The sequence below is a fragment of the Trichomonas vaginalis genome, chromosome V (assembly GCF_026262505.1).
Source record: "Trichomonas vaginalis G3 chromosome V, whole genome shotgun sequence".
NCBI classification, from domain to species: domain Eukaryota; phylum Parabasalia; order Trichomonadida; family Trichomonadidae; genus Trichomonas; species Trichomonas vaginalis.
Window position 1 is genome coordinate 1,994,799 of NC_067207.1, and position 27,158 is coordinate 2,021,956.

The 27,158-nt window shown below is 31.3% G+C and overlaps 11 protein-coding genes across 11 annotated transcripts, besides 6 other annotated features; 7 read left to right on the forward strand and 4 right to left on the reverse strand.

Annotated features, from left to right (window-relative positions):
* Positions 1 to 67: 67 nt before the first annotated feature.
* TVAGG3_0263890 (positive regulation of cell cycle G2/M phase transition) lies at positions 68 to 1,184 on the reverse strand (the record flags this gene model as incomplete). Its single annotated transcript, XM_001582983.1, has 1 exon — positions 97 to 1,158. The coding sequence occupies one exon, from the start codon at positions 1,156 to 1,158 to the stop codon at positions 97 to 99; it is 1,062 nt and encodes a 353-aa protein (XP_001583033.1).
* A 772-nt stretch (positions 1,185 to 1,956) lies between these two features.
* Positions 1,957 to 1,978: a terminal%2Cinverted (terminal inverted repeat of Kolobok-1_TV transposon ID:TVAGG3_0013400).
* Positions 1,957 to 3,589: a mobile genetic element.
* On the reverse strand, positions 2,343 to 2,759 carry TVAGG3_0263910 (uncharacterized protein; the record flags this gene model as incomplete). Its single annotated transcript, XM_051228417.1, has 1 exon — positions 2,343 to 2,759. One exon carries the CDS (start codon positions 2,757 to 2,759, stop codon positions 2,343 to 2,345), a length of 417 nt encoding a protein of 138 aa, XP_051098147.1.
* Positions 3,590 to 4,935: 1,346 nt separating the features above from the next.
* Positions 4,936 to 4,957: a mobile genetic element.
* Positions 4,936 to 4,957: a terminal%2Cinverted (terminal inverted repeat of Kolobok-1_TV transposon ID:TVAGG3_0013400).
* Positions 4,958 to 5,160: 203 nt separating this feature from the next.
* Positions 5,161 to 6,600, reverse strand: TVAGG3_0263930 (ankyrin repeat protein family; the record flags this gene model as incomplete). Its single annotated transcript, XM_001582982.1, has 1 exon — positions 5,260 to 6,600. One exon carries the CDS (start codon positions 6,598 to 6,600, stop codon positions 5,260 to 5,262), a length of 1,341 nt encoding a protein of 446 aa, XP_001583032.1.
* A 996-nt stretch (positions 6,601 to 7,596) lies between these two features.
* Positions 7,597 to 8,527, forward strand: TVAGG3_0263940 (uncharacterized protein; the record flags this gene model as incomplete). The annotated part of the gene is made up of 1 exon (XM_001582981.2): positions 7,937 to 8,527. One exon carries the CDS (start codon positions 7,937 to 7,939, stop codon positions 8,525 to 8,527), a length of 591 nt encoding a protein of 196 aa, XP_001583031.2.
* A 66-nt stretch (positions 8,528 to 8,593) lies between these two features.
* On the forward strand, positions 8,594 to 9,602 carry TVAGG3_0263950 (uncharacterized protein; the record flags this gene model as incomplete). Its single annotated transcript, XM_051228418.1, has 1 exon — positions 8,607 to 9,176. The coding sequence occupies one exon, from the start codon at positions 8,607 to 8,609 to the stop codon at positions 9,174 to 9,176; it is 570 nt and encodes a 189-aa protein (XP_051098148.1).
* A 135-nt stretch (positions 9,603 to 9,737) lies between these two features.
* TVAGG3_0263960 (WD40 repeat-like family) lies at positions 9,738 to 12,843 on the forward strand (the record flags this gene model as incomplete). The annotated part of the gene is made up of 1 exon (XM_001582980.2): positions 9,753 to 12,671. The coding sequence occupies one exon, from the start codon at positions 9,753 to 9,755 to the stop codon at positions 12,669 to 12,671; it is 2,919 nt and encodes a 972-aa protein (XP_001583030.2).
* A 386-nt stretch (positions 12,844 to 13,229) lies between these two features.
* Positions 13,230 to 13,443: a mobile genetic element.
* A 162-nt stretch (positions 13,444 to 13,605) lies between these two features.
* Positions 13,606 to 13,683: a mobile genetic element.
* A 2,361-nt stretch (positions 13,684 to 16,044) lies between these two features.
* TVAGG3_0263990 (serine-type endopeptidase protein) lies at positions 16,045 to 18,405 on the forward strand (the record flags this gene model as incomplete). The annotated part of the gene is made up of 1 exon (XM_001582979.1): positions 16,054 to 18,243. One exon carries the CDS (start codon positions 16,054 to 16,056, stop codon positions 18,241 to 18,243), a length of 2,190 nt encoding a protein of 729 aa, XP_001583029.1.
* Positions 18,406 to 18,600: 195 nt separating this feature from the next.
* On the forward strand, positions 18,601 to 19,044 carry TVAGG3_0264000 (protein maturation by iron-sulfur cluster transfer; the record flags this gene model as incomplete). The annotated part of the gene is made up of 1 exon (XM_001582978.2): positions 18,611 to 19,006. The coding sequence occupies one exon, from the start codon at positions 18,611 to 18,613 to the stop codon at positions 19,004 to 19,006; it is 396 nt and encodes a 131-aa protein (XP_001583028.1).
* Positions 19,045 to 19,952: 908 nt separating this feature from the next.
* On the forward strand, positions 19,953 to 22,196 carry TVAGG3_0264010 (adenylate cyclase protein; the record flags this gene model as incomplete). Its single annotated transcript, XM_001582977.1, has 1 exon — positions 19,953 to 22,196. The coding sequence occupies one exon, from the start codon at positions 19,953 to 19,955 to the stop codon at positions 22,194 to 22,196; it is 2,244 nt and encodes a 747-aa protein (XP_001583027.1).
* A 13-nt stretch (positions 22,197 to 22,209) lies between these two features.
* TVAGG3_0264020 (adenylate cyclase protein) lies at positions 22,210 to 24,102 on the forward strand (the record flags this gene model as incomplete). Its single annotated transcript, XM_001582976.1, has 1 exon — positions 22,210 to 24,102. The coding sequence occupies one exon, from the start codon at positions 22,210 to 22,212 to the stop codon at positions 24,100 to 24,102; it is 1,893 nt and encodes a 630-aa protein (XP_001583026.1).
* A 313-nt stretch (positions 24,103 to 24,415) lies between these two features.
* On the reverse strand, positions 24,416 to 26,527 carry TVAGG3_0264030 (ribonuclease inhibitor domain-containing protein; the record flags this gene model as incomplete). Its single annotated transcript, XM_001582975.1, has 1 exon — positions 25,047 to 26,066. The coding sequence occupies one exon, from the start codon at positions 26,064 to 26,066 to the stop codon at positions 25,047 to 25,049; it is 1,020 nt and encodes a 339-aa protein (XP_001583025.1).
* Positions 26,528 to 27,158: the final 631 nt, after the last annotated feature.

A 27,158-nucleotide genomic window follows, 5' to 3' on the forward strand; every position in this document is an offset into this window, starting at 1 on the left:
AAAATATAAATAAATACATTAATAAAAACATTTACATAATAACAAACAAACAAAATTAATTAATTGAATCGAGAAATAATATATTATATTATAATTCTAGTTAAAAGGGTCAACTTCTACATCAAATTCTAAGCGGTCATCGATTTCATCGTCATCATCACTAAAAAGATCTTCAATAGTGTTATCATCATCGGATAGGCATTCATAATCATCATTGAAATCAGATTCATCATTATTTTTTTGAGATGAACTGTCAGTGCTATTTTCCTTGCCGTCATCACTAGATTCGCTGCAATCAAATTGTAAAGATCGTCCAAATTTCTTAACCCTTCTAGGGTTTTGTGTACAGTCTTCATTTTCATTATTATTAGGGAAATTTTGATAATCTTCTGTTAATAATGAAGGTGTTGAAGCACACGGAAGAGTAGCTGAAAGTGGCGAACGTTTAAGCTTGTTTGGTACAAGTACAAATAATGAAGAAGAAAAAGATGAGAGAGATGATGTATGGTTGTTCTTGCTTAACTTGAAATTTTTCCTGTGCTGAGTCGTTGACTGGGCCAAGTCTCCATTCTCGCAATGCTCAGAATCAAGCATTGGAGTATAGCCACCGTCACAGTCTTCAGGATACATTTTGTAGAAATTTGAATATCCGCCATCGAGAATATAAACGTGCGGATAGTAAATGAATGGATACTTATTTAAGTTCAACTGACGATCAGTATTCCTCAAGTATTCAGCGCAGTCTGGTCCGCGATTTACACTAAATTCACAATGGAAAATAAAAACTGAATTTGGTCTGAATTTTGGCTGAGTAAAGAAGTGGCGATCGATTTCTTCAAGACTAGATACATGCATTGCATTATCAATATGACCACCATCATATTCATATCGATAACGGCAATCAAAAATCTCGATTTCCTGAACAGTATGTGAATATTTGCCAGCAAGTAGATCATGCATAGTATGACACGAAATACGTTTGATAGGGCATTGTTTCGGGAGAACTGGAATTAAGTTTTCGTCATAGCGAAATGAAATTGTTTGTGACTGTTTTGTATTAGAGTTGTTCGAGTGTGTCAAATTGTTGGCGATATCATTAGCTGCCTTAAAAGTAATGTGTTGACTTGCTTGTGGACGAATACGACGCTGCTCGAACATTTTTTATAACCCTTAACGTAAGAAATAAAAGTGACAAAATATTTTACTCAAAATATCAGTCATGAATAAAAAACATATCTTTAAACAGATAATAATGGATCATCAAAATGATGTATAAAAATAGCAGAATTCTACTAAATTTGAAATCGTTAAATCCAAAAGTAGGATAATGTGGATCAATGTCCCTTGCTATTGTAAAGGCTTTCAAAATTCATTAATTTAATAAAGAATGAGATTCATATTTCATATTGTGGACCTTGAATATACAAAGAAGAGGTATGTGGAAACGTTTTTTTCCCTCTAAACATAGTCCTCCATAAGCTGTCTGCAAATGGGCAATTTTGTAAAATCAGATGAAAAGATTAAATATCCAACATTGTATTAAGACAAATAGGATGAATGAAATTTATCGTCCAAAAAGTATTTGGGCTAACAATTGAGAGCAACATATTAAGAGTTCAAGCATACATTTCTATTTGTTGCTGCAATTAATTCGATTATTCTAGAATACATGTAATACATGAATTTAATGCTGAAAAATATTTGACATACATGATGAAAGTATTCATCGTTTAGCAATGGTGCAAAAATACACATTATAAAATTTAAGAGATTTCGTGTTTTACGGTTAGTTATTTTTATTTTAAAAAAACATGCATCAATGACAGTCGAAAGCTTTTTAAAATGTTTGTTCGTAATTAATAGAAGCTGTATTTTTTGTGTGAAAAAATAAATGATCTATGTTAAGTGAGAAAAGGTTCTCCATGGAGAATCAAAAATGAAAATGAATTTATTTAAGGGTATAGTAAACTCAAAATTCTAGAGTTTTGAGAGTGCCAATAAACTCTATAGGCCTATATATATCTATATTTTAAAGGAGAGGTTACGCCATAATATTTGATATTATAAATTATTAATTCAAAATAAAAGTAGAAAATGAAACTAATTTTATTCTAACCTATATAAATATATCAATAATCTAAAATGATTATAGTCTGAACTATATTTTACCAGATTATCAAATATAAGAGAAATGAAATAAGGCATAAAAATATCATAGCATAATTATTGGATAAATGCATTAATAAATTATTTATATCATAATGAGAAAAAATCAAAATAAGAAAATGAGCATAATAATAATTTAATTAAAAACAAAAACAATAAATAAAATGTAATTTTCGTTAATCAAAGTCATCAATGTCTTCGTCTTCTGATTCCCATTCGGACTTGAAAACTTGATAATCTCCTCCTGGTACACTCTGAATGGATTTTTTGTATTTGTTCTGTTTTTTAGAACCTTTTGTAACAGTTTTTTGTTTCAATATCATTTTGGAGTAACAATTCTCTTCAAATGATTTGACACAATCTTCTGGAAGTGGGGGAAGATGTAATGCTTTTTGTATATCTCCGAGAAAATGCTCTGGATCATTCCATTCTAAGATTGCAACGTTAACTCTAATGTTAATGTTCTTCCAGGCTCTTGATTTGTCCAAATAGCATGCAATTTTGGAGTTAAACGCTTCATTCATGCAGGTAGATCCAATGGAAGAAACTTTGGAAACTATGGGTGTCCATTTGTGAACCCAGTCATAGAGCATGAATTGAAGTTGGATCGAATTGACACCTTTTTGCCATTCAAAGCATTTGTAATTGTGCGGTTCGCAAAAAGAATGATTGCCTACGTAATGGTAGACACAATTCTCCCACATTTTCGTACGTTTGTCATATTTTCTTCGGCAAAACATGACCAAAGCCACATACTTAGGCTTGCATTCAGACCCCAGAAAGGTCTCTCTATTTTTTCAATCTTCTGAGTCTTGTCGTTGAAAACTTCAACTGTCTTATGAGAAGCTGAGAACTTTGTAAAATCTTTTGAGATATTTTTTGATACATGACCTGGATCGAATCTTTCAAGATGAGAGACGCCAAATTCTTTAAAGACAGAGACACTTTTGTTATCTCGGTCTTTAATAATCTCTTTAACATCTTTCAAGATATTGTATTTCTTTAATTGCTTCAAGATGATTCGAGTTCCAGCACTTTCCATATTGTTGGAAGCTCCGGAATACTGAGCATGCTGTCTGTTTCCACCAATATGGTTGATGTTCACGCATGCAAGAACTCTTTTTGTGACAGCATCGAGCGCAGTTACTGTACAACTTGGCGAGTTTCGCCTGTGCGTCCATCTTGCATCAATGGATAAGTAACCACTGAAGGACTTTCTCGACAGCATTAGGGAAATACTTTTAAGTCTTCTAATCTTATCGTCACAAAATCTCTGTTGTCTCATGACACCACTCTTCACAGGGGGCTTAGTTCCACAAAGAGAAAGAAAGCGAGCACCTTTTGTATATGGCATTCCGGTCATTATGCAAGCACCAAGCATCTGTCGCGCTGAGAGTCGACGACGTTCGTGGAGTAAAATGTTATGCATTGCCTTTGTTTTCCGTTTTGGGTGAACAATATGGCCCATACAACAACAAAAAAATGAAATCCCGCCAAAAGTGAAAATTGAATAAAAAGTAATAATTAATAAATATATACTATATCATTAGATGAATATTTTGGAATAACATTTTAAAATCGAGGTTTTTCAATGGATAACGGTTCAATCAAAAATTTGACCCCATTTTGGAATCTACATTAAAAATGGAACATTTCTGTCTTTTCAAAATTCCAAAATAACGTTTCTATTCCTCTCAAAAGTAAAAACAAACTTTATTGGGGAAAAAATATTTTTATTTTCCAATAAAAAATGAAAACCTTAAATGCAAATCTAATTTTGATGCTTTTGTTTGTGATTTTTTGGATTTCGAAAAAAATTTGAAAATTCAGACAAGTTACCATTAACACTAATACGTTTCAGCGAGTCGGTCCCATCAGAGAAATTTTCATAAATCGGCGATATAATTTATTATTTCAGCAAAATATTCTCAGATCCAACTAGAATAAGGTCAAATTATACAAATTTAGCAAAGGCTAGTTATCCTACCTATTCAATTAACTTTAATTTTAAATAATTCAAGACAATTCTCAAAATTACCTTAATAATCGCGTTCTCTTCGCAAAATGACGATTCATCATTCACTACCAGCATAACTGAGGGCTTGTGCTCACAGAATAATACAGATAATTTACTTATTAATGCAAAATTTAGTACCAAAAGGTAATCATAGAAGATACAAAAAAAGTTTCTTTATTTTGATTGCTGATTTTATTTCTTCTAAAATTTACCAAATCTAAAAAATCCAAAATTGAATGCTATTGAATTTCATGTTTATGTAACATATACTATTTATTATATAAGGAATAAAAATTTTATAGTTTTAATCAAAAATAAAGGTGTACTAAATGCATACAAAACAAGGTATTTTTTACTCATCCAAAATATGTTAACAGTGCTATTTATATAATCAATATCCGAATTTCGAAATCATTTTGATGAAATCTTTATTTTAAAATTGAGTTGACTGTTAAAATCACCCGAGAAGAGGGATTATCTCAATGAAAAGTACATAAAATAGCAAACGCACAAGATGGCACTATGCAGCTTTATATTGTTATACAGGATGAACATATAAAATGTTTGGAAAACACTTACTTCGTTCTACAAATGTGTATCTCTTTATATCAAAGATTCTTCTCAAATTATTGAGAGACTTCTCTCAAAAAAAGGAAAATTTGATAACTAAAAAAAATTATGGCATAACCTCTCGTTTTGCATAGATATATATTTACATGGTCACAGAGCTTATTTTCATTGTCAAAACTTAAAAATTTTTAGTGGACTATACCCTTTAATAAAATATTGTTTTCGATAACATAAATGTTTATTAACGATCTTATATATATATATAATGTAAATCAAATTGTTTTGGTCATTACAAATTCATACAAAAAAAATAGAATAACAAAAAATATGTTTTTGAAAAATTGAATACTTATAATCTCAATAAAAATGTAATTGTTAATATTAAATTATATACATATGAGATTTTACTTTTTGTATCTATTTATCTGATATAGAATTAAAAGCTTTTAAATGACGATAATGTGATGGAAGTACCATTATCGCGTTTTGAAAATTATATGTTAAGATTACTTAGCTCCAATAGATATTAGATAATCTCTTACATCATTAGTCTTTGCATATGAGAGTGCAGTTTTTCCATCATTATTCTTTGCTTCTTTATCAGCTCCAACTGATATAAGATATTTAACAACTTCAAGATGACCTCTTTCTGATGCAGAAATGAGTGGTGTCCATCCATCCTTATCCTTTGCTTCTTTATCAGCTCCAACTGAGATAAGATATTTAACAACTTCAAGACGACCATAATTTGATGCTTTAATGAGTGAAGTCCATCCATTTTTAGTCTTTGCTTCTTTATCAGCTCCAACTGATATAAGATATTTAACAACTTCAAGACGACCATAATTTGATGCTTTAATGAGTGAAGTCCATCCATCATTAGTCTTTGCTTCTTTATCAGCTCCAACTGATATAAGATATTTAACAACTTCAAGATGACCATAATTTGATGCTTTAATGAGTGAAGTCCATCCATCATTAGTCTTTGCTTCTTTATCAGCTCCAACTGATATAAGATATTTAACAACTTCAAGACGACCATAATTTGATGCTTTAATGAGTGAAGTCCATCCATTTTTAGTCTTTGCTTCTTTATCAGCTCCAACTGATATAAGATATTTAACAACTTCAAGATGACCATTTTCTGATGCAGAAATGAGTGGAGTATTTCCATCATCATCCTTTGTTTCTTTATCACAGCCATATTCGATAAGTGATTTGACAAGATTAAGATTTCTTTTGTCACTTGCAACATGAAGTACATTCTCTCCATACTTTGTTGTCTTCTTCCAAAGTCCTTCTTCACAAGCCTTTGAAATAATTTCGCGATTGCCTTGAGAAGAAAGTTCTTCAAAGAATTGGTAAACACTATCAAAATCATTAGTTGCCTTAAGTGATGAGATTTTAGTTAAAAGATATTGTGAATGATTGATGTTTTCTTGTGTTTGATTCTGTTCAATTTGAATTGATTGATTTTGTTCTTGAAGTTTTGTGATTCCTTCTGCAGATTTACGCACTTCATTACCATTTACCTCTAAGAAATCAATGATGCCATCAAATATATTGAATTTCATGTATTTTTTGACTGATTTAAGAACTGAAAAGACCTCGTCGATGTTTTGGATAATAACATTCGCATTTCGTGTACATTTGTATAATTTGTTGGCATTGATGGTTGGTGATGATTGTTTGAGAAGAGAAATAAACTGAGTTGTGGTTAATTTGGAATATTTCATGATTGTTTTGATGTCTTCGTGATCGAATGTATCAAAAAGATTTTCATTTCGAATATATTCATCGATGTGAGCACCAATGTATTCGAAATTCAGAGTAATACCTTGACTCATTTTTAAAATGTCGTAACTTTACAAAAAATCTGAAAAATATCAGAAATCCAAATTTCGCTATCAATTAATGTACATTTTGCTAAGTCATTATGAATTATTTGTTTTCACACAACAATTTTTTTTACTTAACAATTTGAGCGAAACATGGGCAAAATAACCAAAGAGCCATCAATACTTTCGAGTTTCGAAAACTTTTGGACGAAATAATGTAAAAATCAGATATTTGGATAAAAGATCTATAAAAACAAAACTAATTTCGCAACAACGTGATTTGTTTTCTTACATAAATGAAAGTATCAAGCAGGGACCTGCAAAAAAGATTTTACAAAGCTATTCATATATTAATGACGTGTGTGGGACCGAATTTTTGAGAGTTTTACATGGTATTTTCCGGCAAATTCCATGTAATTTATTCTCAATTATTTCCCAGGGTTTCCGGCGTATTTGCCCTAAAATCACACACGTTACCATAAAAATTGTTAAAATTTCAATCTGAAATTTTCCATTTGGCTAGATCGCTAGGTTAACATATAAACATCTTATAGTTAATTATTGAAAGATATTTGGAACTCAACTATTTTATTATTTACTCATATTTTTTTGTTTGATTTTGGTATAATCGATGAGAGCAGAAGAATGATGCAAAATCAAATTTAGCTCAAGATCACAGATTTCAGAGCGAATGACACAACTTCAGATCTAGTCTTCAAAATTTTGAGAATTTTGAACAACAACTTTTCCAAATTATATTTTTTCAAATGATAAACAAATATAGAATGTGTACAAGTATGTAAAATTAAAAAATATTGAATTCTGAAACCTGATCGGACTTTACAAATAGTTTTGGAAAAATGGTCAATTTTTCTTTCAAAAATTTGGATAACATGAGTGATAATTTTTTTAATTAGAAATTAGAAATTCAAATTTGAATTAATATCGTGATCTGAAAAAAATTGCTATATCTCCAAACACAATTTTTGTCACTTTTTGATCAATCGAAATTCTATAAATGCTTAGCTTCGGGAGGAAGGAAATTCCTCCTGATAAAAGTCTAAAAGAATTTGTATTAGATTTTAATATTCATGATGCGTATAATGAGCATTCAGATATTGTTACAAATTATTTAATTCACCATATTTCAGAATTTCTTGATCTTATACTTGATCCGAACAATGGATCAATCGGAATTAACGCAGTACTTCTTACAGCAAACCCTCAAATCAATCTTATTAAAGCAATGACCGAAAAAGGCCTCATTTTTTCGAAAATTACAAAATTCATTAATTATTCACCGGATTTTTCATCTAAAATAGCAGTAAGAGTTTGTTCAATATTCATGGGTATCATTCAATGTGATCGCGACGCCTCTTTGCTCATTTCTCCGTTTCTTCTTAACTTTTTACGATTTTCCGACAACTCCGGTATCAGATCACTATTTGAATACATCTTTAACGGCAATAAAGAGCACAAATTGATTGTTGATCACATATCCAACATTAATATCCCGAATCTCTTCATTTCCATCATCGAACAAGCTCAAAAAGATGTTGACAATGACGAAAACAAAGACTATTCTGACTCAAACACAGATTATACCTTTGAAGATAACCAATACTCATTTACGCACTACGAAATGCTCCAAGTTACTAGTTATTCATTAACACAATCATCAATGTGTGATTTTGTCAGTGCAAATTCGTCAGATGAATTAAAAGTCCAATTAAATGTTCCAATTCACACAAACTGTTCATTTCCATCAGCTGCATCCCTCAATAAGATGAAGAGTTCCAATAGCATGACCTCTTTTTCGTTCAAAGTCTCAAGAGATCTTTCAAATTTTGCTGAAACAAGAAATGAGGAAGATGTGGCCTATTTAATCTGCTCGTTACTTAAAATTGGTCGGTCGATGATAAAACTTCAACAGTGATCAGACAACAATTTATTTCAGATTTTTCGGTTTTTGACTTCCTTCTTCAATCGAAATATCAATTTTTGTCAATGAACTGATGCTTTTATGCAACGAGCTGATTTCAGACACCTTCTGTGATAGTTTCAAAACAATTTTGAATTTTTCTTGGAATTATTTAGTAGAAGGAACAGATAGACTAACAGAATTGACAGTCACATCATTAGATATCATTATCAATGCGGAATCACGAGGAATTATCAAGTTTAAGAACGATTTTGGAAGATTATTTGAAATAATTATCAGACTTTGTGCACAATTCCCTGATTCATCATTTGTATTATCGAGAATAACCAAGCTGGTGCTTGTTTCTCTAGAAGACAAGTTTCTAAATCCAATTGTTTTCGAATTATTAATTCCGGCGTTGATTGAGTTCGCAAATGACGATAACCATAGAGCCTCAAGGATCCATCTGGTCACAATGTTCGACGAAATCAAGAACAAATACTACAAATCAAAACCTTACAAAAATTTGTTGAAATCAAGTATAAAAGTTTACAATTTCATGGAGAGATTCCTTCCAAACTACATTTCCCACATAAATAGACCTTACGGAGGCCAAGTTTCCCAACAAATTGTTGATACATTTTCTCATTACAATTTAGGATGATCTGAACCAAATTTTATTGCTACTGTCTTTTATCTTTTACTTCTTTTATGATTATTTTCATTTGGTTTTGAATAATTTTTTTATTTTATTTGAAAGAATTCAAAATCAAATTATTATTTTCGTTTTTATAATCTTTATATTTATATATTTTATCTTTTGTTTTATTTTTATTATTGTTCCAATTTTATCAAGACACAAACTTGGAATTGGATGTGTTTCTCATGATAAAAACTTCTATCTATCAATATCATTTACATATTTTTATATGTTAGCATTTGATTTTTACTTTTATTGCTATAATTTAAATTTATGTTGCATCTCTATGCTTTACATATCATCGATTCTTCTCCATTGCTAATAGTTCTTGAGTGACATGGAAACACCACTAAATTTTGTCCTCTTATTTATGTATGAAGTTATTCCATTTGAAAATTCAATAATTTTGTAAAAATATATGATGTTTTATTGGCTTAATTTGAGTTTTATTATTAGTTTTATGCTGTTGTTTATTTTATGAATTATAAAATCTTGGTTTGGTATTAATTAGGGGATAGTTAGGGTCAAACACTCCTATTGATGCATTTCATTCACTCGACAATTCTACCACAGAGTGAAATTGAAAACTGCACAGTCTTAGATGTAAGACAGAGGGAGGTCGATGTTCTTCTTTATTATCACAGATGCATAAAAATCGCAACTTTGTACAAGAAAGGAACAGATATTTCTTTTAAAGCACATCAGACAATATATATTGAAACACCACTTCTGTGGGGTACTGTTATTAACAGCCATGGATCGAATAATCACAGTAACAACTATTTTGTCTCGATAACTCAAGATAATCAGTTAATTATCACAGAAATTGGAACATCACTAAAGCAAATATCAAGTATCGACCTATTTACATCAGTTGATGAGAATACAGAGAAATTTAAGTATTTTTCCGTTTCAAAAGATAAAAATTGGATTTTAATTGCATCAGAATCCGACCATTTCTTCTTTATTGACATCAAGGACATACAAAACCCACTTCTCGGCGCAAGAAAAATCGAAAATCTCCAAATAAAATCTGTAACATCTTTATCATCCGACGATTCCTTCTTAATTCTCGCCAGAAACGACACAGAACAGAAGTTTGTCAAGTTCACAGCCAAAAAACAAGACATTTCCATTGAAGATGCCGACTTAGACGTTCAATATTTCATTGACACCGAATCTCCAGGCAAAGCATCACATTTTAACGTCACAAACAAAGCCATTACAAACGGAAACTCACCAATACTTCCTCTTACAGAGCCAATCCAAGCTTTTACTAAAGTTGTAAACGATTGTTGCGCAGTTCAACTCAAATCCGGCAATTTATACTTTCTGAGTAATTCTCAGGCCACGTTTATACCCGGCGCCCCCTTAATTAAGTCAATGTGGCTTTTGCCGAATGAATCCGTCATAACAAACTTAGATGACGGTACATCGATGGTTTTTACAGTCCAAAAGCCATCTAATGCTCGTAAGAAAGTATCGAACTGGGCATCTGTCCCTCAAATCCCTTTGGAAGGAACAATTTTGAATAATAAAATTCTTCCTTTCAACGGGGAATTGCTTGGTCTAGGTAAGAACGGAGTCACCGTCATAAGCGACCGCGCAGACAGAGCTCAGGCAAGTCCAGCCAAAACAATTGGAGTCAAAAAATTGTTGCAAGTCGACAGCGGATGCCTTGCAGTGACCGGCAGTGGTAAAACTGAAGTTGTCTATGGCGAAGCAGATATTGATACCGCACACGAAGCCCTTGCTTTCATTAATTTCCGAAAATCAATTTATTTAGTACACGAAAAAGGCCTTTCCCAAGAGAATGGAGAGGACGTCGTAACATTTGAGGAGCCAATAAGGGCAGTCGCCGCAACAGGATTCAGAATTGTTGTAGTTTCAGGACAAAATACAATTTCCATCTTAAACGAGTCATTCAAACGCGAAGATAAGGTTTTGAGTGGTGAAGTAACAGCCGTTGCAGTCTCTATGCACTATTTCGCTGTCTATTCCTACGATAATGACCCATTAGTCATGAATGGGGCCATTTCACTCTACGATTTCTCATTTGAGAAGGTCTGTCAGGACATAAAGTTCCCATCAATCATCACCTCACTTTCCTTTGGCCATGCGTTCACTGAATTGTTCTGTGCATCCCAAAATGGAGCAATTTACAAATTGCCGGTTTTGCCAACAGGTTTCACTAACGGCGTGTCACTTTTATACGCAGGAAAAACCGCTGCCCATCTGACACCTTTCATTGGCGACGATAGATACAATCTTGTTACATTTGATGATGAAACATCGCTGTTACTTGTTGATGACAATTTATATGATATCGGTTTGAGCGGTTTTGACACTATATCATTAGTCATGGCAGAAGACGAGAAACTTGCGATTGCAGTGATAGAGAACGGCGACATGACAGTGATTCCGTATGATACAGACATAACAAAACAATTTAAACTGATTGAAAACACAAAAGATGTCTGTGACGGTTTTTCTTCAAAAGAAAAAACGGTTTTACTTCACAAATTACAAAATCAGTTAAAAGTTACAGTTCTATCGTCAGATAAACCGTCACTTTCATCCGAACCGATTTCAATTGAAGAAGGAAGTGAAGCGAAATCAGTTATTTGTGAATCAGACGCAATTTTAATTGTTTTCAACAACCAAATCAAATATTTGAATATCAAAGGTGATGTGATAAAAGTGATATCATTTATAATGTTCAGTGAAGAAGTAATTTGTTGTTCAATGAATCAGAAAGGAGATTCTTTTGTTGTTGCCGATAAAAACCGTTTGACAAACTACAAAATTAAAGAAGGAAAAATTACAATGTCAAGAGGTTTTTGCCAGCTATCGTCAAAACCGTCAACCATGACATGGAGTGGTGAATTGATCTGGGTATCATTTGACGATGGTTCTGTTTTTGTTTTCGTTTATAATGATGTCGCAGAAAGATTTGAAATTATTTCAAAAAGTGATGGTGTTAAAAATGTCACTTCACTTTGCACTTTGGATGATATCACCATGGCATTTGGATGCATGACAGGAGAGATATACGTATTAAGAGTGAATGAATCAAGAGCTCTAGGGTTATGTCAAAAAAGTGATATGACAAAACTTGCCAACATTACAATTGACACTCCAGTTATTAGTTTGTGTGTTATTAACAAAGTTTTGTTTTATTTGACAACTGGAGGGTTCATTGGCGCTTTCAGTCCTTACTTTTCAACAACAGATTTCATGGTTATGCAACAAATGCAACTTTTGAGTAGAAAATACATTTCCAGCAAATTTGGATTCTGTGTTTTGAACAGAAAATCTCTTTCTTCTCAGTATTCTGTGACTGATATCACTCTGTTTGAAACAATTGGAAAACAGGCAACTCTAGATAAAGAAATGCTTGATAACTTAGTGTATGTTAACGCTCTTCTTGGAAGAGAAAAATGTAGATTCATGTTTTAAAATTATATATATAAAATATTTTTAAATTTTCTATAAATACTTATTTTTATTAGCTCTTCGCATATGATTTGAACATAGTTGAATTTTCAGTTTTAAGGGTGCCTATGCTTCACGCCAGTCGTTAGATAAGCTGATTCTTTAAAAAGGAGAATAACCTTTCGACTGATACTTCTAAAGGAAACACCCATTTTAATTTCGATCTTTTATCTTTAATTTCGTATAAAAATCTGGATTTTATCATTTCAAAATAAAGCACGATCAAATTCAATAATATATTTTTTAGAACCAGATACAGCCACCTTAATTATATTCAATGAGTTTGAGTGGGTCCAAGTTTTGTATTTTAAACGTACACTTCACCTGGCCAAAAACCCTATTTTTCCAATTATTTCAAGATAGGCAATTCTGATATGAGAATAGTGATTAATAATCTCTTATTTGGTTGCTTATCTTTTACATTATACCAAAAATTTGCTTAAACTTGAAAGTCTTTACATTAAACCAAAAATTTGCTTAAATTATCAAATTCAATGCAAAGACAAAACCTTATCCAACATAAGTTTACACAATGAGCTTACAAATGTAAAGCTTATACAAAAGCTTTACATTTGTGAGCTTATTGAGCAAATTCGAAGCACTTTTTTACTCGATGCAAATTTCGAACTACAAGTTTACACAATGAGCTTACAAATGTAAAGCTTATACAAAAGCTTTACATTTGTGAGCTTATTGAGCAAATTCGAAGCACTTTTTTACTCGATGCAAAAATTTGTATCTAAATTTCTGAAATACCATGATGTTTAGAATTTCTATGATTTGTGTCTTTAAATTCACTCATATATTTTCTATTATCTAGTATTTTAAAGAATAGTCTTCAATTCAAAAATGATAGCTTATACGGTCACAGCTTATACTGACCCTACAAATATTCCTCTTTAAAGAGTAGTTCTTCCAAGATCTTCCTAATTTTTGGAGATCTTACAGGAACTACTCTTTAAACGACAGCTATTACGAAGATATGATATTCAGTTGTTTATAATCACACACTCAGAAAAATTAAGTGTGTAAATTTTTTTATTTTGAAAAACTGCGTTCATGGCAAGTATCTATTTAAAATTGAAATAGAAAAATGTTGATTGAATTTTTTGAATAAATGCAATTTCTGAAAAATTAGTTGTATCCTAGGGTGTTATATTAATGCTAAAACAATTTAACCTTTCGATAATTAATTCTCACAAAAATTAAATGAATATAAAAACATTCTTGATTAATTTAAGGGTTTCGTTTTGCTAAAATTGTCACTTTTATAGCATATTTGTTTTTGGATGTTTTGCGAAACCAAAAAAAAAACTATGATATACAATGTGTGTGTAAAGAAAATACTTTATTTACTAGTTAAAAAATCATTTGGTATTGATCAAGTTATTTTTTCTGGATAAGATATTATATGGATAATTGGATAGAAAATACAATTATATAATCTTGTACCTGGTTTAATTAAGCTAATTGTCATCAGAAACTTGTAATTTTTATGAATTTCAGATTTTCTTTTCATTACTGCTTTTCTTAATAGGTCAAGTTCTTATTTACGTTATAAAGTATGATATTTACAAATATCAAGTTATCATGTTTTTTGAGAAATTATGAGAAACAAACAAAAATGAAAAAGATAGGAATAGCAATGAATAGTGATGTGGGTATAGAAAATGTAAGAGATATGAATGCAAAGCAATCAGTATTTAGGATATTGACCATAGATTTCGAAAAAAAAATGCTGCATATTGAGCGAAAACTATGATTATATTATAAGGCTGTCATTTAAAGCATAATGAAACTATTCCCTTTTCATTTTAATCGAATAAGATAGTAAAGATTTTTGAATTAGCTAGAAACTGATGAGATGTTTTCACAAATCAGATTTTTAATCTCTATAATGCATAATTCACTCAATATCTCAATTTTGATATTGCGAGATATTTTTGCTATCGGTTTCGCAATTTTGACACAATAGCAAGAGGGTTCTATTGTTGCATGCTAAGTTCGGTCAACGATAAAAATTGAGTGGAAATTAATCGTCGAGGAAGTACGATTATGTAAAGTAAAAAATGTTGTGGGATTTTTAATATTATATATTATTTTATAATAAAATTTTTTGAGTCATTTTAAGAAGCACATATAATTTTTTGAATTTAAAAATTAAAGTAGTGTCAAACGAATTTATCACTTAATTTAATACTCAGATTTCTTAAAATTAATGAAAAAAAGGTTTTCTGAGAACTTTTGAGAATGGTTTTCAAATTCCATTATTGAAAATATATAGGTATTGTATGAAATTCAAACTCTATATTTATTAAAATTCTAAATTTTTAATAAAATAACTTTTCAGAGGAATATGATTTTGAATGGTTGATTAATAAGTATAAAAATGTCTACGATTTTAAGGAGGGAATTGTTCCTTATGAGGTATACATCATAACTATATACCTCATAAGGAACAATTCCCTCTTGATAGCTGGGAAACTTTCTCTGAATAACTTATCATTTGGAGAAAGTTTCCCAGCTATCTATTAGAAACTAAAGGCTGTGAGGCACTAATATATAATCAGTGCCTCATAGCCTTTAGTTTGTTATTAAAAACGAGAAAACTTGTTCGAAATGATAAACAATTTCGAACAAGTTTTCTCGTTTTAAGGAGGGAATTGTTCCTTATGAGGTATACATCATAACTATATACCTCATAAGGAACAATTCCCTCTTGATATCCTGGATATTTTTGAATATATTTTTTTAATTAAAGTTCTCAAAAGTATTATCAAAAGTGATTTTTTAAAAATATCTCCAATTAATTAACTAATTAAAAGTATTATATTTTTAAAATTAAATAGTTTTTCAATTTTTTGAAGGAATTGAGATACTTCCCACGACAATAAAATTGAGAGGTTTACATTATGACTGATCTTAGCATGCAACACTATAAGCATTATTATCAACGTAGAATCTGAATATCATATCAGAAAATGTCGCAAATCTGACATTTATCCGACCAAATAGCAAAAATAATTGAATACTTTTCGCAAAAACTTTAAAAATCGATAAAAATATGAAATATAGATATTAAAGAGACTTTTTATATAATATTCATAAAGATTTTCCAAAAATATGATACCGCAAAATTAAAAAAAGTAACGTCTTGAGTGGAGTCAAATGTCGAAATTGCTAGCTAAATGTTTTTTTTGAGCGAAATTGCGTATTGTACGTTTTTTTCGCAAAACGAAACCCTTAATTAATTATCAAGTTTTCTATCGAATTGATCCATCGAAGTTATCGTATGAATTGAAATATCTTTCAAAATTTAATTAAAAAGCACGGCTTGAAATTTTTAATGTGTTTTTATTTTCTCTGTTATTGGTGGCTTCAAAATCCTGGAACATCTTACTTTAATGGATTAAGCGACGAAGATATTAACTGGTCGGGGCACCGATACGTTGATATGTTTACAGGAAAAGGTAAGATTATAACTGTTATGAGTGATGGAGCACTACTCACGCATGCATCATACACAGACCGAGCGATTGAAAACCAATTCGAAAATATTTTTACAGGAGCTTTGCAAAATATAACGTTAAATCCTCAAAATAATACAATCGCCACAGCCTCATTAGGCTTAGCAGCTGCCAAGAAAAATTTCAATGAAAACTATACAGGAATTGCTTCCGATGCAAATGTTGCATCATTTTTCTTCTCAAATTCATCTAATTATCATGAACATCCACAAACAGTTATTTGCCATCGCAGCCAAGAATGGGATATCGCTATTCTTCAATATCAAGTTACAAATTGTGAAGGAAGATTTTGTCGTTACATAGAACCAGATGTATTGCCAAAAGAAATTGCAAATGACTGTCTTTACAAGCCATCAGAAGATAACTGGCAGCATCCAATTGTTGTGCCTGCTGGATCTGATCATACTAGTGATATTCTTTTCTCACCTCCAGGTAGATGGCCACTAATTTTTTCAGTCTCAGGCGTAAGTAATCGAGGATTACCACTAAATCACGGTACTGAAGGTGCTGGTATATTTATAGCATGTCCATGCGCTGATATGGCTCCTCTTCCAACAGCATCTTCAACAGGTGACAATGATCAATATGATAACTATACTTCTACGAATGCGAGTGCATCATTATTTGCAGGAGCATTAGCTGTCCTCATGGAAGCAAACCCAAGTCTTACTTTAGCTGATTTATTCTATGTTACAGCTATGACAGCCGATAAAACATATCCAGAGTCTTTGAACTGGGAAAAGAATGCATTTGGAGTCAACTTTAATAGAAGAACAGGGTTTGGCCGTCTAAATCTAGGAAGAGCTGTAGATTTAGCATTGAATTTCTCATCAACAGGAAATATATCAGAATGGAGTCAAAAGAAACAACTGGACCTCGTTATGGAACACGGTGATTATAATATTACCTTCAATGTTGATGGCGATGACATGAAATCCGTAATTTCAATTAATTTAGAACTTCAAGCACGAAAATTATCATTTGGTTCATTAAATTCACATGTTATCAGCCCAAGTGGAACAGTTTCGGAAGTCAAAATCCTCACAGAAGGCGACAAAGCTTTGGATATCAGATCAATGGAATTTCCAAGTTACAAATTTTTAGGAGAAAATCCAAGAGGAACATGGACAGTCACATTCAAGGAAACAGATAACGCAAACAGAGGTGTAATCACTAATGCTGCCTTGCACATTTACTACACAAAAACTGCTCCTAATTCAAATCAAATTAATCAACGCGATGGAGCAAATCCTTATTCGAGAATACCTTCAAAAGTAACATTTTTGAGTGAAGCACCTGTTCCTTTTGTTGCAGGAACCAAATGGGAGATTGGTGTTAGAGTTCCTGATGAAATTAAGGGTATTTCATACTTAGTTTACTTAGAAGATTCAACAGGAAAGAACAGAGTTAAGTTAAAAGCATATTACAATAGTGATTATACCAAAATAACACTATCTTATGTTCCATCTGTCTTCAAAACAGGTATAAATATATCATTTGTTGTTGATTCAATTGATCCAACATATGGTTATACCTCTTCAATTCAATTAAATTACACCAATCCATATCCTGTTGGTATTTTAATTCCAAAGGATGGATCATCAATATCTATAGATGATAGAGACCTTGAAATTCAGTACTCTCTTAATCTTGACTATTTATCAGATGATGGATATTCAACAAGTGCTGCTATTACTATTCTTTCTGCATATTCGAATATAATTCTTGATAGAACATGGATGAGAAACCTTGGAAAGACAACTTACGTTGATGCTGTTCCATCTGATAGATCTTTCTTGTTCCAAGTGTCTCCTTCATCATCTGATAGATTCGAACAATTCGAACCAATGACTGTACGCGTTTATGTTAAAGAAGCTCCAGGTAAATATGTTCCTCAAACGTTGAAATTCACATTATATGTCATGACTTGGGTAATTGTCTTATCTGTTATTGCAGTGATAATATTAATCATAAAGTTCGGCTGCTGGACGGCAAGGATGTCAGCGTGATTGGAAATATTATTATTTTAATATAATTTTGTTTTGTTTTTGTAATCAATGTTATAGAGATAAATGCATAACTATTTTTTGATAGAATGCAATGGAATAATAGAAATCCAAGAAAATGGTCAAGCACTGGCACTTTTTGTTATTTAAAAATTTAATATCCAACATATGATAACATTATCTCAAAATAGTTTTTAAAATACATTGAAAAAATTGAATTCTTATCGTTAATAGAATTTCAATGAAAATTTTCCCATTTGTTTTCTTGTGAAACATGCGTTAAAGACATAATAAATCAAATTTCTAAAGGCGATTATCAACTCCGCTAAACAATTCAAAAAATAAGGAAAAAAGAAATTCATTTCCCATAATGCTTTCCTCCATTATCCGCTCCTTCGCAAAAGCAAGACCAGCATTTGATATCACTCCAGCAGCTGCAAAACAGATTAAGAAGTTACTCATTGGCGATTGCGAAAACAGAATGATGAGAATTGGCCTTAAAGCAGGCGGTTGCAGTGGATTTCAATACGATTTCAGCTTTGACTCTCATGCTAGAAAGGGTGATAGCTTATTCAAGAAAGATGGCGCTCAAGTTGTACTTGATGAAAAATCCCTCTTCTACTTGAGACATTCAACATTAGATTTTGTTGACGATAAGTTTTCATCAGCATTCAAGGTTGTTCTTCCACAAGATACAACAATGCATTCATGCAGCTGTGGTCGTTCTGTTGGTACAGATAACAATCCAGGTGCTTGCCTCCATTAAATTATGTAAGATACTAAAAATCTAAAAATCATACAAAATTTTGTTTTATTTTTAATTTTTTGATAATTTTCTCATTTTGATGTCATTTCTCCTATATGATGAACCGAATTAGCTCATGTATACAGTATATAAAGGATTATTTTTGTTATATTTATGGCCCTGGGAAAAATGATTTCAAAAAATGTGAATTGTTATTCATTTTACTCTCCAACATATATATCGGTATTAATCCTTTAAGATACTCCTAAATTCAGCTGCCTGTATCATTTTCAAGAACTTTTTGAGATTTTATCAATTCAATTCTAAAAGGTTGACTTGTGGTGAAAAGGAATTATTTATATTTCAGCAAATGACTTATATTTTTAAAGATTGAAACTAACGTTTCTTCATAATGAGTCATAAAAAAAAGCAACAAATAATGTGTATTCAAAGATTTCAGAACATGACGGTTTTTTGCAACTGAAAAATCTTGTAAGGGATATATTAATTTCATATTAATTAATGTAAAAAATTCATCAACTATCATTGAAAAATTTACATAAATTTTATTTCTGTTGCTGAAAAAATGGAAAAGTACAACTGCATTGACCAGCAATGGGGCAGATTCTACCAAGCTGGTCATATGCTGAACAATAGCCCTAGGTTACCCAATTGGTTTCACATTGTGCAACATATAATTTATTATGTATTGGCATTTCCATACATTTCAGGATTCCTCCTAGTCCCGAAGGACGGTGACGTTATGAGAAATGACTTATATGATATATTTATGGGTATGTTGTATTTAACATATATTCCAAGAGAAGGAAGGGTTATAATAATGTTTATATATTCCATACTCATCACGATTATAGTGTCATCGATATTTGCCTTTTACAAATCTCTCATGTTCACGAAATCTTTCACATATACAGCAAGATTTTTCTTCGAATTCTTAAACCCTATAATGGAACTTAAAACAATTGCTACATTTCAGAGTGAAATAATGTATGCACTTAATGGGTCTTTAAATATGACAATGCTAATTTTATCAATAATTTCAATGGTTTTAATCACAATTACATACTTAATCCATAAAATTGTAACATCACATCCTATATTCATCCAATCAACCTTCTTATCTGGCTGGAATTTATCACCTTTAATGTATGTCAGTCAATTTTTTACAATTCTTTTTATTGCACGTATATCAATTCATTTTTACGAAAACTACGCTAAATACTGTCTACTAGGAGCCACAGTTTTAGTTGCAGTCACTCAAGTTATCGTTACAACGAAATTTCCATACTACAGGAAGTCAGATCAATTCATAATGATCTTCTTTTGGGTTCTTGCTGCATTAGACACTATTGCCTGTATTCTTTACCTTATTTGGCACGATATTTTTTACCCAGAATCGACATTCATCATTGCAGTGCTTATTATCCTTGCTTTTATCATTACAAATTTCATTATTGACCGATTTTATGCATTAAAACTATCAGAAAAACCTCTTTCCGACGAAAAAAGTTCATCAACTCAAGAAGTTGACAATTTTGAGAATTTTGATGTCGAAGAAGGTGAAAACGAAGACCTTCTTATTGAAAGGAAAGCATTAAAAGACATGACAAAGAAGTTTTACAGTTATATTTATATTCATCCTCACGAAGCAATAAAACTTGCCAAATTCATCAGCAAAAACACAGATAATAATAATCTGAAGGTGGATTGCTACAAATATCTATGCCTTATGCATCAAATTGAAGCGGAAGATATCACGGAAATCAGATCTATGAGGAAGAACAGCGGAAATCTGATGAGAAGGCAATTACTATGTGATCTACAATACGAAGCATTCTCTTTAAACCCTGATGAGAGTGTTGTTGATAGTTATATGAAACATCTTATGAAAATTACAAATAAATGCAGAAGAATTTACTTCGAAATCGTTGATATGATAGCTATGGCCCAACCCGATGATATTGAATCTTGTTTATTTAGATACCACGACTGCATTCATAATTTTGAGAAATATGCAAAGGTTTATACGATCAACTGTCCAAGTTCCCAACGTCTTACGAACTTTATATCGTGTTTCTACTCAGAACTTAAAGCAGATGCCAATCTTTCAATGGCTTGGCGACATATTTCATCGGAAAAAGACAATTCCGCCGGAATTTCGGAAAATTCAGGATCAGAATTTATTACATTCCAAAACAGTAAGGCCAGATTTAGCAGAAAAAGCCAAGGATACTCAAGTCATAATTATGAAGTACAAACAACCCAAAATTTATCAAGCCAGATGCATATTAGTAGTATATATAGTTGTGGCTGTCGTTCTTTCAGCATTTTATCCTTCCTTTTGTTCTTTTTCGTATTTTATGTCGCAATTGCAAGAGTTAATCCTTCGAACTACTTAACAGTTGTCAATTTACTGGCTGACAATTTGATCAACTCCATAGATGTACTCCAATCGAAGCCTATAAACTCGATTATCAACATTTCTGCAAATAGTATCTCAAATTGCAACCCGAGTTATAAGAATCTGACCTCAATCACTAACAATTTGTCCGTCCTTCTCAACTACCATGACTATATTTCTATGTTCTCTGATGCCGTTTATTATTATAATGTTCAAACTTCGAAACCAGAAGACGTTCTCTTAACATGGAGCTCAATAAACAAATACATAAAGAACAACTTGACGTATCATACAAGTGAAGCTGTTCTTGCAATTCTTCTTGAGTCAATGTCGAATTTCAGTTGTTCAAAAGAGACTGCGATAGAAGTGACCATGGCCAGTGACTTATTTAATTCATCAATATTCACGAATTCCTTGTTCTTTAAGGAAATTTACGATAATTGTTTCAGATTTTTGACGGAATTTAAGAATACTTACCTCGCATTCATCATTAGCTTCATTGTTACGCTTGCTGTTATCATGATCGGCTCAACATTCATGATGATAAGGCGTAGGAAGAAAGAAAGAAGCTATTTCTGGAATTCTTTGATTGAAATTGATCCAAATTCACTCGAAGATGTCAGAAGAAGGCTTCTCAGTGGCACATCACTCATAAAAGATACCAGAATTGAGTCTTCCAGCAACGACGTCGAAAATATTTTGGGATCAGATAAATTAGATGCGACAAATTCAGGATCTGGAACAACAGAGAACTCAGTATCATCACAAAGAGACCTTTGTACCTGTTGATGCCGATGAAATAATGAGTAGAAAACCTTCAAAGAAAGAAAAAATTGTAAAAGAGTTAAATGGCATAGTTTTATACGTCATTTTCTCTGTTCTCTTCTTCCTTGTATGGAGTGGAATCATCTTTTCTTATCCTTTCCCTGTTATGTCCTATTTCCACTCTATTTCATATTATGAAAGAATTACAATGTCAGTTTTCCAAGATACAGCATGTGCGCAACAGCCAATTGTTAATATCCTCAACGACTACTTCGTTTCTTTAGTTAATGAGCCAAATAGTCAATCTCTTCAAAATTTCAACGCATTATACAGTTTGTCATCGAATATCTCAAGCAACAACTTCTATTACGTTGAATCCGAGATAAATTCCAATGACAGAGAGGAAATTTCGAAGATTTTGGCTCAAGAAAAAGAATATGTTGAATCAATTTACTCAAAAGTACTTGAATTCAACGAAACAAAGAACGAAAGTATCATACAAGAAGCAACAGAGCTTGCTTTTGTTACTTTGTCGAATTTGACTGTAAAATTAAATGAAATTGCGACAGAAAGGATCAAAAAGCTCTATAACTCATACGATGCAATCAGAATTACCAATAGAGCAGGTGTTGCTATTGTAGACTTCATTTATTTGCTTTTTATCTTGTATAGAATTTATTTGTATCATATTGAGTTCGAAATGTACAAGAACATGCTTCTTGTTATTCCAAACTCATCGAAACAAGCGATTACCATGGCTGTTGACCTCTTCAACTCTTCAAACAAGAAGAAAGAAAACAGTTTGTCAGAAGTTTCACTTTCCAGGCACATTATCAAGCAATCGTTGAATGGAATTCTCATGGTATCAAGTACAGGCATTGTACAAGACGTTAATAACTCCGCGATTCAAATTCTTCAAAGGAAAAAAGAAGATATTATTCAACAACACGTTATTACAATATTAATGGATGTTAATGAGAACCAATCACTTCTACAGACCTATAACCAGCTGTTCGAACAGAATGAAGACTCAGGAGTAATAGAAAACCAAATTACTCAAAATGCCAACGCAAAAAATGTAACAGAAATCGATAATTCGTTAACAGTTCGAACAGGTGCAGGTACACTTAAGCTTATTTCTTGTAAAATCATCAAGATTTCTAACGTCAGAATGTGGGGTGACGAAATGTCATATGCATTCATATTACGAGACATCACGGAGTTCAGTAAGAACGAAACCGAGCTTAAAGGTGCACAAAACAGGGTCGAAAACCTTCTTTCCAAGATTATGCCAAAAGTTATCGCGACAAGATTGATGTCCAAAAGCGACAGAGAGGATATTATATCATGTGTCGATCGCGCTGTCATTATCTTCATTGGAATTCATAATTTCGTATCATGGTGTACTAATAAGAACCATGAAGACATCATGCAACTTTTAGATGTCATTTTTTCGAAATTTGACAGAAAAATTGCCAAGTATCCAACATTGGTCAAAATCAAAATGATCAATGGCGTTTACATGGCAGCTGCCGGCCTGTTCAATGAAGTATCCGACAGAACACCTGTCCACGAAGCAGTCGAGTTCTGCATGTCATGTGGACAATGGGTCATGGAGCGAAACAACACAGAGACAGAGACAAAAATACATCTGAACATCGGTGTTAATTACGATGGTCCAATCATTTCTGGTGTTCTTGGTCGTGAGAAACCTCTTTTCGACGTATGGGGAGATGCAGTAAATGTTTCAGCAAGACTTGAAACATCTTCTTACATTGATACAATTCAGATGCTTCCTTCTACATTCCACACGCTTCCGGAAGGAATTTACAACGCGTTTGAAAGAAAAGATGTTTTCTTGAAAGGAAAAGGAACTACAAACACTTATTGCATCCCTTTGCCTGGATCTTATTCTGTTTTTGGAATTTAATTTTTTTCTTTATTTATGCTGTTTATTTTATATTAAACTATATTTGTTTATTATGCTATTATTTAATTGACCCAATGACTTTTTTTTCACTTAAGCTTATTTCGTGTAAAATCATCAAGATTTCTAAGGTGAGAATGTGAGGTGACATCACAGAGTTCTGTAACAACGAAACAGAGCTTAAAGGTGCCTAAAGTTATCGCGATAATTTCGTATCTTGGTGTACATATAGGAACCACGAAGACATCATGCAACTTTTAGATGTCATTTTTTCCAAATTTGACAGAAAAATTGCCAAGTATCCAACATTGATAACACAGAGACTAATACAAAAATACATCTGATCCTAGGTGTTAATTATGATGGTCCAATCATTTTTGGTGTGGCAGAATGACGTGTAGAGCTAAGTCACCTTGCTAGTAGATGTTTCGAATTTATTCTTTATTTATTAAATTATATGAGTATATTATGTTAAGTCATAATATCATATCAGACATTGAAGCTTCATAACTCTTTTGTAAAAAAATCGCATCATAATTATATAAAAACAGCAATTTTATGTGCTAAAAAGATGTAATTAAAAGTAAATAAATTGTTGAAAGATTAGGTTAGCGTCATTTATCGTCTTCGTAGTTGGAACTCAGATTCTATATGAATTATTGTCGATGGTTTAATCCATAAAATGAAATGATTATATATGAAATCTTTTAGGACCGGATCTGTGATCATAAATGTTCCATCATAGTGAACTATTATTCTCTTTTCTCCAAAAAATGGAATACAAGATGTTGAAAAAGAAGTATCTTTTGTAATATATAAATGGCTCATATCTGGAAATGCGTTTTCTAGTGTTGTGGAAATATTAAACATTCCAGGAATGTAGATTTTCATAGGATTTGAAATTAGGGCCAATACATCATTCCCAAACTTAATAATATTATTATTACTTAGAAACGTAATTTTTTTAGATTGGTACAAAACCGAAATGCACTATCGTTAATTGATGATACATTTCCTGGAATTGTAATACTTGCCAATGATTCGCAGTATGAAAATGCATAAGATTCAATCACTGTCACACTTTCTGGAATTGTTATACTTGTTAATGACGTGCAGAATGAAAATGCACAATATTCAATCACTGTTATGCTTTCTGGAATTTTTATACTTGTTAATGATGCACAATTTAAAAATGCATTAGATTCAATCACTGTTACGCTTTCTGGAATTGTTATACTTGCTGATGAATTGCAGTTTGAAAATGCAGAAGATTTAATCTCTGTAACGCTTTCTGGAATTGTTATATTTGCTAATGAGAAGCAGTTTGAAAATGCATAAGATTCAATGACCTTAACCCTTTTTGGAATTGTAATGTTTTTCAAAGAAATGCATTTATAAAATGAATGAGATTGAATCACTGTTATTTTTTCTGGAATTTTAATATTAATTAATCCTTCACACCCATAAAATGCATAGCTTCCAATGGATGCGATATTTTCATGAAGTTGAATTGATGTAATTTTATTACAGTCACTAAAGCAACTATTACTAATGTTCTTAATATAATCAGGAACAATATAATCACTAGTGAATGACTTAATAACTTTCAGTAATGTTGAATTATCTTTTAGTAACAAAGAATAATTTTCATATTTATATGTTGGATTGTCTTGATCAACTATTATATTTATTAATGGACACATTAATGCAGATGTATCAATTGATTTTAAAGATTTCGGAATATAAAATGAAGAAAGTTGGCTGTCAGCAAAACAGAAACTTCCAATGCGTTCTAACTTTGAATTATTTGAAATATTAATGGATTGCAATCTTCCTTCAAATACTTTATCACCAAGATATAATAATGAGTCTGGTATATCGATTGATAATAATGAATTCACATAACTAAAACAACTATTTCTGATTTCCAATATGTTTGGTGGAAGAATAACTGTTTTTAAAAACATACAGTTTGAAAAGATAGATTCATTAAGTAATGTATGTTTTGTACATTCACTAAGATTTGCTATTTCTAATTTTGTATTACAAAAACTATATGGACTAATACTTGTAATTTCACTGTTTTCTTCAAATTGAAGTGAAAAAATATTGTCTTTACAGTTCTGAAATGCATACTTATTAGAATTTTCGCTGCATATCTCTTTGACACTTTTCGGAATAATAATATCTCCGAAGAAGTCTGATGAACAATTAATAATTGTTTGGTTAGTGGAATCTCTATAAATAAGGTTTCCTCCATAGAAAGGAATAGATATATAATTAATAATATTTTTTGTTCTTTGATTTATCAAAGATCGTTCGCCTTCGATATGAACTATAAATTTCTTTTCACCAAAAAATATTTTGCATGATTCAGAAAAAACTGTGTATTGAGTAATATATAAATAACTTCTCTCTGAAAGTCCAGATTTATAATTAGTAGAAATATTAAACGATCCAGGAATATAAATATTAATTGGATTATCGATTCCTTTAAATATATTTGTACCAATTGTTATATTATTATTACTTTAGAAAGTTATTTCAGACAATGCATTGGCATTGTAGAATGCTTTTTTTCCAATAAATGATACACTTCCTGGAATTATAAGATTTGTTAATGAATAACAATTATTAAATGCATAATCTCCAATGTATGATACTTTTTCTGGAATTATGATATTTGTTAATTCACTACAAGAACTAAATGCAGCATTTCCAATGTATGATACATTTCCTAGAATTGTGATAATTGTTAATGATGAACAAGAACTGAATGCATAATCTCAAATGTATGATAATTTTTCTGGAATTATAATATTTGTTAATGATCTACAGTAACTAAATGCATAAGATCCAATGTATAATATATTGTTATGAAATTGAATTGATGTAATATTTCTGCATTGAGAAAAACATCCATCTGAAATATTTGTAACAAAATTAGGAACAATATATTCACCTGAAATTCCAATAAAAACTTTAATTAATGTTGAATGATCATTAGAATAAAGAGCAGATGAATCAGATGTATAATATTGATTTTGTTGATTAATTGT